A 13,708-nucleotide genomic window follows, 5' to 3' on the forward strand; every position below is an offset into this window, starting at 1 on the left:
ATGTATATTTTTCTCTGCAATTTGCTCTTTTGTGAGCTCATTGGAGCTTCAAGTTTTTATATTAAATTTATGTTTGACCTTCATACTAACAATCAGGTGGTTTCTCTTTCTGCTTGTCTCACTCAGATTTTTTTTATTTATGTTTATGTTTCAGCTGAAATATCAATTTTGACAGTCATGGCACATGACAGATATGTTGCAATAAATTTCCCTTTACATTATGTCACTATCATTTCAACCAGAAAAGCACAAATGTTCATTTCTGTTGCCTGGGTGTACTCAATATCTGTGATAATTATGGGAGTCATATTAGCTGCTCGTCTTCCTTTATGTGGCAATCAGATTGACTCAGTGTACTGCAGCAACTGGGAAATTGTGAAACTGTCATGTATAGATACTAGTACTAATAATATTTTTGGATTTTTGATAATTTGCTCTCTTTGCTTACCTTTAATTTTCATTATATATTCCTACATTAAAATTCTCATTGTATGCTGGAATAGTTCTAAATCTCGCAGATACAAAGCTTTTCAAACGTGTGTTCCACATCTAGTAACAATATTTTTTTTTACATGTTCGGTACTATTTGAAGTAATACAGAGCAAACTTAATTTAAAGAGAGCATTAAACACATTAACTTTGTTTGCTTCTCTGGAATTTCTAACTCTACCCCCTCTTTTAAATCCATTAGTATATGGAATCATCTTACCTGAGATACGGAAAAGATTTATTTACATTATTTTCTGTAAAAGGAAACAAGTAAGAGTTATATGATGTGGTTTATTATAAATGAGAAGTGGAAATGATGATCCAACAAAAATAGTTTAGTTTTAATAGAAATACATAAAATCATACAGATCAGTTCTGAATAATTATTACAAACATTTGTTGATTTTCTTGCCTGCTTATCCATTTTGGTGTTGTAGGGATCCAGTGACTACTTTGTGAGCACGGGGTACAAAGTGGGATCAAGTCCTGGATTGACCACCAGCCCACTCACTCACTAAATCCCATCATTGACATCACTGGAGTTGTTCTTTCCATTTGAGAAGTAACTTATAGAAAAGAGTTACACAGTCTGTCAGACATTAATCCGCAATAAATGGAGAGCAATTGATAGATACACAGCAACAGAAATTAGAAACTTTTTGTCAAAACAAAAGAGAGGGTTTCAAATTTTCAGGGTATGTGCAAGGGTATTTTAATTTTAAATGTATCAAGAAGATTTCTGTGACAAGAATAAAAATGATCAGTGTGGTATAAAACAGCCTTATGTGTCTTTTTCTGTATTTCTACAATATATATTTAATTAATTCTTATCAGTATAATACATATTTCAAACATCTTTCAGAGAGATAATTTAAGGATGCATGTAAGCTGGCTAAACAGTGTGGTATCAGACACACCGCCACTAATCTATAACAAAATACTGAATTCTGCCTTATACATTGTGTTTTAGTACTTTAGTAAATGTTACAGTCAATGTTAAATTGATACAGTTTCAAAAATAGCAAGTGGGTAGAAATAATATACAGGAGTATATGGTGTTGAATGGGCTATTCTTGCTAAAAGTTCCCCTATATTCAAACAATATATCAAATCTATTTAGAGCCTACACACAAAATATTCTTAGCCTTTTATCTCTTTTGTTGTTTGGTTTTTTTTAATTTCTATTGCTTCTTTATATGCCATTTTATAAATATAACTCTGTCATTAAGGGTTAAACAACACCTTCGAAAACTGTCAGTTTAATTTATCAGTTAAATCAGTTAAAACAGGGGTGGGTAATGTCGGTCCTGGAGAGCCGCAGTGGCTGCAGGTTTTTGTCCCAACTCAGTTTCTTAATGGGAAGTCAATTATTGCTGATGAAGCCCTAATTGCTTAAGTGACATTTTGATGCTTCATTTTAGTGGTCTCGCTTGTTAAGTTTCTCCATCCTTAATTGCTTATTTCAGTCTTAAACAGCTGCATTCGGTGTTTTTAATGGCTCCTTATTTAGTAATAAGATGTAAATGACAAAGCAGCCAACATTTCTCCATCTAGCTTGTTTCTATTTACATCTGTGTGTGTTTATCATGCACTGTTTGATTTAATAAGAAACTTTATAAAAAATGTGACTGAAAATGATACATTTTAGGCTTCAACTTATTTGGATGACATCCGTGGAAAGGAAAAAATCTACAATATAAGAACCTTACATTGCAGACTAACAAGCCATAAAATTAAATAAGGTCTGAGACTGGCACGGATTGGTTTCTAATTAAGCGACTGGGTTGGAATGAAAACCTGTAGCCATTGTGGCTCTTAATGACCGACATTTCCCACCCTGAGTTAAAACGACTTACATACTTTTATGTATTTGCTCTGTTTCATGTGGCTTTGATCAGAATGTTTGTTAATGCATTCTGCAAAGAGATCACAGGTTAAGCTGTTAAATCTTCCAATAGCCATGTAAATTTGAGGTTTGTAACTTGTTTTTATTTGAAGTTGATTGTAGTTTTAAAACAATACATGTATAGTTTTGGTCTCTGAATTATTGAATGTTTATGAAATATGATCATGTTGTATTTTTAACAGTATTACTTGAAAAATGACATTTCAAAAAGCACTGGTTTAGCTAGGCTGAGTGGGAACAGGCCACAGATAATTAATCACAGAGTAAAAACGTGTTAGTAAGACGTCAGCAGATTGCACTCTCATCAACTTGATCATAAACAGTTAATTGTGGCAGTGAGAAAAAGGTGACAAGAACATTGAATTTTCAAAATGCCTCACAATAATTTAACAAACAAATAAAAGCTAAGAAAGGTGGCCTGATCTAGACCATGTATTTCTGCAGGAATAGCACAGGTTTGCAGCACACAATTTTGATATTGCATAGAGGACCCAAATTTGTTCAATGTGAAGCTGAAATTTGTACAACACAGTCAGAAAATGAAGTGCCAGGAATGGTCTTATGACAGCACAGCTAAGTAAACACAGAATTAATACACGATCAGGTGCTTAAAAGCATCAAATGTCTTTTCATTTTACATATGAAGTCTGCATTGTTTCCCAGTTATAACAGAAGATCTACTTTGGATGTTAACTCAACGAGAGTTTCTCTGTTTTGTAAACCCACCATCAGTGATCTGAAGTATGCATGGTAGCTGTGAGAGTTGATTTTTACTGATAATTGTGATTTGCACAGACTAATTATATTCAATGACTTCTGTCTTTGTCCACTATTAGCTTTTGCCTTTAGCACTCTAAGAAGGCATTTTAAATAAAGCCTCTTGATCTGCGGCCCAGTCCTACTACTACTTTAGCACAGGGACAAGTATTAATAAGAGAAGCAGTATAATCTTGTGTAGCAGACTCCTGACTCTAACGGTTCTGTTTATCAGTAACTAGCAAGGTCATGAACAATGAAACTAAACACAGACTTTTGTAATTGACAAGTAAGTGTATTTAAGAAGTGTTACCACCATCTGTAAGTCTGTACTCTCATTCCATGTACTGAGTAGTTCCAAGTACGTGTCAATAAAAATATTCTTTCCATTCTGAACTGGCTTTGTGGATTTAACTTTGACATGGCCACTGCATGACATTACATTTTAATGGTCAGTTTGTTAGTGGCCTTCATTCTATATTTACAAAGCGATGTTGTACTACATATGCATTTAATGCTTGAGTAGTATGTTGTTATATTCTGAAATAGTTTCTCTTTCACTCTGACACTGACAGTGAACCTTCAGACAATCACACTTTCAGTTTTATTCAGACCTTCAAGATGCATTTGTTGCAGAGAATTCTTATTTCCATTGTTTCTTGTAAAAACTTAAATTTACTACTTCACCTGTGTTAGTAAATGAAATAGAGACAAAACTGTTACCATATATTCGGTAAGCTATATATGTACAGACACATTTTTCACCATACACTGTACATCACATTAACAATCCTTATTATGCAGCAATGTGAGCCACTCTGGCTACTGCTACATACATATTAAAATTACTGTTTTTCTGTATATATTTCCCACAAAGCATATTTAAATACATGTAATGCTTCCATTTTCATACATGCAAGGGAGTTTTGCTTTCTAAAAATATTTTGGGAAACATGTAGAGGCTGTACCTGCAGCATTGCGTGTGAGAGAGAATTCACACACCACGCTCACAGAATCACACCGTACAAACTTAAAGATGATGGGTATGCTAGAAATGAAAGCTGACCTCATTTCAAAATATTATGAGTAGTATATTAAACAGACTGTGCACCTTCTGACCATAAACTGGATTAAGCTGGTTTGAGAATGCATATGTTTATGTTATGTATACTAATAAAAGGCAAAGCCCTCACTGACTGACTGACTGACTCACTCACTCACTCACTCACTCACTCACTCACTCATCACTAATTCTCCAACTTCCCGTGTAGTTAGAAGGCTGAAATGATGAAATTGGCAGGCTTATTCCTTACAGCTTACTTACAAAAGTTAAGCACGTTTTATTTCGAAATTCTACGCATAACGGTCATAACGGTCGATAACGTTCAACAACGTCCGCCATGTTGAACTTTCTTATTTATGGCCCCATCTTCACGAAATTAGGTAGGCGGCTTTCCTGCGCTAACTGAAACCAATGTACATACTTATTTCGGTGGTATGACGCCACTGTCAGCCGCCATATTGAACTTTCCAACGTCACTAATTCTCCAAATTCCCGTGTAGGTAGAAGGCTGAAATTTGGTACTTATTTCGGTGGTATGATGCCACTGTCGGCCGCCATATTGAACTTTTCAACAGTCTTTGTTACTTATGGGCCCATCTTCAAGAAATTTGGTACGCGGGTTCCCAACGCTAACTGAATCCTACTTAGGTACATATATATGTTCATAGCCTGCAGCTCAGTCACTGTGTGAGGTGGCGTTGAGTCCCCCATCCCAACACCTCCTACGTTGTTGGCTGCCTGCCTATGTAAGGCCGTCCGTCGCTCCATTCTCTTCATTCCCTTCCTTGCTTCGCCACGGGATTCACGTCTCCCTGCTGATAACTACAGCCTTTTTATTTAATCCACGGTTTCTCCGCTGTTTTATTGTTCATTTATTACAATTATTGTTATTGTGTAGGTATTTTAGACTTACTTTACATTGTTCAGGTACCCATTTCCTTTATCATTCCAACCGTACCCGCATTAACATGTCTATCGAGGTAATCACCATCGATAAAAGAACTGTCACTTACTGAGTGGTTTCCATGCCCAGAGATGGCACCTATCTTTTCTATTTTCTGTGTTACATATTGCACGGCCATATCAGGCTCACTCTTGATATCTGGAGAAACATTGTGTCTTATGTATTGAATGACTGGGACAGGTTCAAGGTGATAACCAGGACAACCGCCAATGCCTCTTAAACATCTTAGATTCACAGGTGACGATTTCAGTAGTGGACACTTTGATGTTTATGAATGTTTAAACTCTCAAAAGCTGGATGTGAAGTTATCGATGAAACTGGTTGTATACTTACAATGCTTGACAGATGCCGACTGTCACTTCAACACAAGTCCTACAAATACTGTCGTAATTGAAACAAACCATGAAACTCAAACCGATTATGACAGCAGCAATCCAAGCTGTGAGATTTGAAACAAGATTACTGTTCACATGGCAAACTGTACGTTGCATGCTTAAGAGTAAGCTCAGCGCACAGCTTGGTCATATTACAACGGGAGTGCTGAACTTACAATGTGGTATACAAAGAGATCCTTAACAAATAATTATTGGTATATTTTTATTTAAAAAGGTTTAATTTTCTTCTTAATAAAACTTTTAAGGTAGTACTTCACCGCTGAAGCTTGGGTATTTTGCTATATATATATATATATATATAGATATAGATATAATGTGTGTGTGTGTGTGTATGTATATATACAGTATATATATATATATAGATAGATAGATAGATAGATAGATAGATAGATAGATAGATAGATATATAGATATGTGTGTGTATGTGTATATATATATATATAATGTGTGTGTGTGTATGTATGTACAGTATGTATGTGTATATATATAGAGATATATATATATATATACACATACATACTGTACATACATACATACACACATTATATATATATATATATCTATATCTGTCTATCTATATATATCTATTGCATTGGTCTGTCACGGTGAAAAAGGAGCTGAGCCGTAAGGCAAAGCTCTCAATTTACCAGTCAATCTACGTTCCTACCCTCACCTATGGTCATGAGCTATGGGTAGTGACCGAAAGAATGAGTTCGTGAATACAAGCGGCTTTCCCTTAAAGATAGGGTGAGAAGCTCAGTCATCTGGAAGGGGCTCAGAGTAGAGCCGCTGCTCCTCCGCATTGAGAGGAGTCAGATGAGGTGGCTCGGGCATCTGATTAGAATACCTTCTGGACGCCTCCCTGGTGAGGTGTTCCGGGCACGTCCAACCGGGAGGAGGCCCCAGGGAAGACCCAGGACACGCTGGAGGAATTATGTCTCCCGGCTGGCCTGGGAACGCCTCAGGATTCTCCTGAAAGAGCTAGAAGAAGTGGCCGAAGAGAGGGAAGTCTGGGCATCTCTGCTCAAGCTGCTGCCCTCGTGACCCGATCTCGGATAAGCGGAAGTGGATGGATGGATGGATGATATTTAATATGCAGACTTTCATTGCTTTATGAGCAAATACATTCCTGACCCCCCCTTTTTTGTAATGCAAATGTTCATGTATCATGACCCCTAAATTACCCGTATAAATGTTCATAAAACATCAAAAACAAACTATTGACAGGATTAGCTTAATATTAACAATTAACAGTTGACAAAATTAGCTTCATATTAATATTAGTGATTGAAACAAATGTTAATAATAAACCATAATTAAATACTGGTACATAACAGTACAATATTGTTAAACATTTTCAAATATATAATTCAATAAATTGGTCTTTCAATCTTTCTGGCTTTTAAAAGTCTTTCATGAACTTTTTTTCAGCCATGAGGCTCGGTATTATTTGGGAAGATATGTGAGCAACACACATGGCAAGATGATTGAACCACAATACTTGAACACACAAGTGCACCCCGTTTGGCAGGCTGCTCTGAGGTCAGTCTCTGAACACAGCAGCATCAGTTGTAAGAAAGCTCCTCGAATTGCGCATTATCAACATCTAGCACTGCCCCAAACATCTGCCAGGCCTTAGTTCTGCAGCCTTTATTGAAATGTTCTTAGAACAACTGTGAAGATGACCAGGCTTTAATATACTGTATAATAAATGTGCTAACAGCACATGTTTAAAAATCACACTAAACTCATTCTTCATATTAACAATAATTTAGCTTAATTTTGGTTTGTAAGACGATAAATGGGTATTAAAAGGCCTTCTTCAAATTGTAAGGTTTCTAAACTTTTTTGGGACTCCCCTTAATGGGACAACATGCTGAAGAGTGTCCTGGAGTGTGATCGCCGCATCTGTGGAAGACAGCATATCTGTTGCCGGGGCAACTGCGGGCTCACAGCACTGCAGCGGCCACTGACTGTGGTCGCACTATAAGTAACTGTCATTGATGGATGATGCAAGGAACATTATAACTACAGGAAACAGTATTGCTATGTCTGTGTATAAGAGAGCGGTAGATCCCTCTACAATAAATAACTGTGCTGTTCCTGTTTCAAGCATAATAATAGCTGGTTTTGCTAAAGTACTGAGACTCAGCCTTGTGTTTTGGGTTGCAAAACAGGGACTCACACGTCACAACATAATCAAATTTTTATAAATCATGTGTTCATAAATTCAGGGAAGCACAGTTTTTTAGTTTCTGTATTGGCTGTAGTAGTATAGTGAGTAATGCTTTAGGTTGTAAGTTAAGTAACACACCCACAAAACAACTCAATCAAAGCTGGCAAATAATTCAATTCAAACATTTCAGAATGGAAGGAATAAACTTCCACAGATACATGGAGAAAAAAAAACATGGTTAGGCTTCAGTTTAGTCAGCCTTGTAACTTGCTGTACAATGTTTTCACAGGAAGGAGAATGTCATTAGGTGGTTGATATGGAAATGTAAGGACTGCAAAACAAGAGAACCTAAAGCTGCCAAGGACTAATAATAAGATCCATTCTTTCACATTATAGTTTATCACACCTGCTTGAACAAAATAAAATCAAGAGCTTTTGGCTAGTGTACTTTTATTTCAGTGCATTTGTTCCTGCCTGCTTTTCAATGCCATGTACACATTTGATCTTCACCTGTACCAAAAATGTAGTAAATGGCCATCCCTCCCTCTGCACAGGTTCATTTATTCACAGATTAGTACAAAATAAATAAATAAATGATAACTTGAGACATTCTTATCTATCTCATCATCCTGTTGGCACATTGTGTATAACTTTGCATTAGGTAGTATTTAACTACATATACTCTACATTTTGCTGCATTTTTGCAATTCATTTACCTGAACTTTTATTACATGTGTTCCCATTTCTAATGCAAGTGAGTTTGATGGAGAACGTGTAACTTCTGGATACGATATCAATAGGTTGTTCCTTTCTGCGTCTTGTCCATACATATGGTGTGAACTACTTTTTACAGAAACAACAACATTTATTTATATAGCACATTTTCATACAAAAAAGTAGCTCAAAGTGCTTTACATAATGAAGAAAAATAAAAGACAAAATAAGAAATTAAAATAAGACAACATTAGTTAACATAGAGAAAGAGTAAGGTCCGATGGCCAGGGAGGACAGAAAAAACAAAAAAAAACTCCAGACGGCTGAAGAAAAAAAATAAAATCTGCAGGGGTTCCAGGCCACGGGACTGCCCAGTCCCCTCTGGGCATTCTACCTAACATAAATGAAATAGTCCTCTTTGTATTTAGGGTTCTCACGGACGCTCTTGATGATGATAGTTATGCAGACTTCTGGCTTTTAATCCATCACTGTTGTAACATCACGGTGCTTTGAGTGGATGGTGGTGGCGCACCACCAAAAAGACACCGGAAAAAGAAACCGAAGAGAGAGTAGGGGTTTGTAATTTGGTAGTTGTGAAAATTTAAGAACTGTAAAATAAAGAGTACCTAAACCTGCCAAGGACTAATAATAATAGTATCAGCTTTTTCACATTCAAATTATGAGAGTCAAATTAGAGTTTATCACACCTGCTTGAGCAAATAAAAGCATTAGCTTTTGATTAGTGTACATCTTGCACTGAAAACAATACTGAGTAGTGCTGCAGCCAGCATGCTGTTGGTTTAAATGGGTGTCTATTTAGTCATATCTATCTGATGACTCTGTTTTAATTAATTTTGCACATACGTGGAACATTCAAGATAGACTGTCTGTATACACTCATATAAAACATTAGAATATTAGAAAAAATCAACATCTTGCCTGAAGAAGGATCCTGAGTTGTCTTGCAAGATTACATACTGTAATCTTTTTAGTTACCCAATAAAAGGTGTCATTTTGCTTGACTTTGGCTTTATTTATCTATGGTTCTCTGCATGAAAATAAAACTTTCCAATATTTGTGTGAAATCTGCCCTTAACAAGTTTTCAACCATGTTCCCCTTTTTTTTGTTGTAGACTTTATTTTAAATTAACAACTGGCATCTACTGTATTAATTACTTTCATAATTTTAAACACTTCAATCATTTCACCTCTTAATCCCCATTTTTTCATTGGTTGTTGTCTCTTTTTCTTGGATCGGGGTTAAATTTTGGTTTCCTAAGTTTGATTTGATTATATGAAAAAATTTTTTTTTAATAAAAATAAAGGGGTCAGTTGTATGGGATATGGGATTGTGGAAGAATTTAATAGCAATTATAAAGACTGAGACCCCGTCTGTGATAGCTTAACCACAAAGAAGTTAATAAATGTAGTAATTCTATATTTGGGATTACAGTAATCCCTCCTCGATCACGGGGGTTGCGTTCCAGAATCCCCTGCTATAGATGAAAATCCACGCAGTAGAAACCATATGTTTGTATGTTTTTTTATATACAGTGCATCCGGAAAGTATTCACAGCGCATCACTTTTTCCACATTTTGTTATATTACAGCCTTATTCCAAAATGGATTAAATTCATTTTTTTCCTCAGAACTCTACACACAACACCTCATAATGACAAGGTGAAAAAAGTTTACTTGAGGTTTTTGCAAATTTATTAAAATTTATTAAAAATAAAAATAAAAAAACTGAGAAATCACATGTACATAAGTATTCACAGCCTTTGCTCATACTTTGTCGATGCACCTTTGGGAGCAATTACAGCCTCAAGTCTTTTTGAACCTATCCTTGGCCAGTTTTGCCCATTCCTCTTTGCAGCACCTCTTAAGCTCCAAAAGATTGGATTGGAAGCGTAGGTGAACAGCCATTTTAAGATCTCCAGAGATGTTCAATCGGATTCAAGTCTGGGCTCTGGCTGGGCCACTCAAGGACATTCACAGAGCTGTCCAGAAGCCACTCCTTTGATATATTGGCTGTGTGCTTACGGTCGTTGTTCTGCTGAAAGATGAACCATCGCCCCAGTCTGAGGTCAAGAGCGCTCTGGAGCAGGTTTTCATCCAGGATGTCTCTGTACATTGCTGCAGTCATCTTTCCCTTTATCCTGACTAGTCTCCCAGTTGCTGCCACTGAAAAACATTCCCACAGCATGATGCTGCCACCACCATGCTTCACTAAAACAAGTCTTATGGGCTAAAAATATATATATATTTTATTTTTTACTTTTTTTTTAATAAAATGCACACAAACTATATACATTTTGTTACAAACTGTTACAATACAGCTCAGCGTTTTTCCACGTGCCACTGATTGTAGCAATCGTTAGCAGGCAGAAAGCACAAGGGCGTGTCACATGTCGCTCTCTGCCATTAGACGTCACCTGGTCCGATTGATCACTGTCACGCCGCGTACATGCATCTATTATTTAATCGAGAGTGTATTTACGTTTATCTGTACTTTTATCCATATTTAAAATGCGAAAAAACTAGGTGAAATCACAATAAACAACCACGCACCAAGTCTGCAGACTGGCACAAATGCCAGCTTCGCGCAGCTCCGATCGGTTTTGTTTACAAGTTGGTATGGCAAGTTATATTGATGTTTGACTTGCAGAGAGCCTTCAAAGGTAGTCAAAGGTAGGAAAAGTCAGCTCTTAAAAAGTATTTACTTCTCTGTAAAAAAGGATTTAGTGTCAGTGCTGTGGTTGTTGTGTGTCAATATGGTTTATATCATCGGAAAGACGAGACTCTGAATTTTCATTTGATGTGTAGTATGTCGAGGTGCATGACAGAGGAGCATGCACACATGGCTGTGATATGATTGTGACGTCGTAAAATCATCGTTATGTACCAGGACCGGTACGTGTGCATGTTAAGGGGTTAAGGAACATTGAAATATCTTCGTAGTACATGTTTAATTATTCTATCCTTAACGACACTCCCAGTGAAGAATATAGATTATTTAAATGAAGTTAAAGTTTTATCTGTATAATTTAATAAACATATTTTGCTGCATTTCACCTTAAAAATGATATCGTCATCATATGTAAATACGCGCTTTATAAAGTGGCTCAGGTTGCGCGATATTTTAACTGTAGTGCAAGTTTACAGTGGGGTGATTGTACTTATAAGTTCAAACAGTTCTACAAGGAGCAATTGATTGAGTGCATTTAAAGTTCTTGGGATGAAACTGTTTCTGAACCGCGAGGTCTGTACAGGAAAGGCTTTAAAACATTTTGCAGTGGCTGAGACAGCGTGTCCTTGAAGCTGTATACCGATAATTCTCTTTCCGATCAGCTGCTGCTGTGATTCACACTCAGATACAGTGATATAAATACTCCGAGTGCTGCAGTGAGAGTAATATGGAAAAAGATGATCCGCTGTGGCAACTCCTAACGGGAGGAGCTGAAAGAAGAAGAATAAGGAGAAGTGAGAGTAACAATGCTAAAGCAGTTATGGTATTTGGAATACTATGGCTGTTCCCTGGACCATTATATTGTTACAAGTTAATTACAATCCGATGCGTTACACTAATAAACAATATGCGGTAGGTTTCAGTGTATTTATAAAGCCGCGTCAGGAAAATAATGAGTAAACCACACAGGAACAATACCATTGCTTTGACGCTGGGTGCCGCCAGTCTGCAAAACCAAGCGGAGAACTTGCGTATGACAAGGTATGAGGTACCGTGGAAAAGTGCGTGGCTTTACGCCAAGTGTAGGTTTTATACATCGCGATTTGAACATGGAAAAGTTCATACGCAACTTTTCTGTGCGTACGTACACCGTTTATACATGAGGCCCCTTGTGAGAATGTAGCTAAGCAATTTGCTCTTTGAATAATAGAAAATTATATTAATTTATCTATTACTGTTATATAAGGAAATTACACTGTTTTGGAAACTATGCATTGGCATGGATGGTATTACTGGAATCATCTGGTAGAAGGGTCCTTTCATCAGATTGTCAGGCACTGGCTGAGCTCTACATTGGCCAATAGTGATGAGACGGCTTGTTGGCCAATGTCTTCAGGATTCTGACTGTGTCTGGCTTGTCTCTGACTCATTTTCTCTAATCTGGCAGTGGAGTTTTTTTATTTATATTACTTAGTTTCTACTTTGTTTTTGATGTATTTGAACAAATATGTATCCTCATATGTTATAGTTTTGTGTTTAGTGAGTGATATAATCTATTCTGGCATCTTGCCTTGAGAGTTGTCACTCTCAACACCTACACTAGGTTAGCAGCTCTGTTCAAGAACAAAGTAGTTTGAGCTATTCTATTTCTGAGGTGGAAATGCCAGATTGGCTATCTAACCCTGTGAAGTGGCTGGCTTGTGCTCTGTTTTATGTGTTGTATTTATTTTTTTCTTGTCTTCTTAGAGAGTCAAGGCTGGGGTGGCTGTCAAAAACAGGGCCTGTTAAAGCCAATTGAAGCTTTCCTTATGTGATTTTGGGCTATAAAAGAAATAAGTTGTTGTTGTTATGAGGGGAGAAGCATATCTCAAATCGTCATTCATTCCAACGCCCCTCCAATGAGATTTGATTAATTAATTGAAGCACATCTCTGACAGAGTAACAAACAAAAGGTTATCCCTGGATATTAATAACCACTGAAAACAGCCTCTTTCTGCAAACATATAAAAGCACCCTATACGTATGGACAAATATCAGTCAGCACAAAACAAGCTACCATTGCAAATTACAGCTGGTATCATAAAAAGGTAAATATATATTCTGCACATCTTATTTGTGATAAAATAAAGACAGGTTTAATATCATTCTACTTACTTTTTTTATTCTAGAGTATGTACAGAATAATATTTTATAAAATGTTTACACAAATGTACTCTTAAAAGCTAATTTACCTTCAGCATATAAGACTCTTAGTAACAATTTTAAATTAACAGCATAGTCTAATACTGACATATGGATTGATATCAATATCAACCTTTATGCATAACAGATTTTTTTTTGCTTTCAAAGTTTAAAATAAAGCTGAATGAAAACATGTTATTATGTAGTAAATGGACATGCTCTCTTAACTAATGTTTCCTTATTACGTACTTCTGAAGCTATAACTTTTCAGTGCTAACATTTGTTTTTTCTACTCCTGCTTTATGGATTTCTGAATATAGATAAAAGTAACTTTCACTTTACTTTATTTCTAGTCCCCAGGTTTAAGGAAGAGCA

The 13,708-nt window shown here is 36.4% G+C and overlaps 1 protein-coding gene across 1 annotated transcript; it reads left to right on the forward strand.

The window, feature by feature from the left end:
- On the forward strand, nucleotides 1-774 carry LOC120524510 (olfactory receptor 1078-like). Its single transcript, XM_039746345.1, has one exon. The coding sequence runs from the start codon at nucleotides 1-3 to the stop codon at nucleotides 772-774; it is 774 nt and encodes a 257-aa protein (XP_039602279.1).
- The last annotated feature ends 12,934 nt before the right edge of the window (nucleotides 775-13,708 follow it).

Source organism: Polypterus senegalus, chromosome 2 (genome assembly GCF_016835505.1).
Source record: "Polypterus senegalus isolate Bchr_013 chromosome 2, ASM1683550v1, whole genome shotgun sequence".
NCBI lineage: Eukaryota > Metazoa > Chordata > Cladistia > Polypteriformes > Polypteridae > Polypterus > Polypterus senegalus.

Bases quoted from the DNA above. Each gene is read 5' to 3' on its own strand.
- LOC120524510 (XM_039746345.1), top strand. From the start codon at position 1: ATGTATATTTTTCTCTGCAATTTGCTCTTTTGTGAGCTCATTGGAGCT.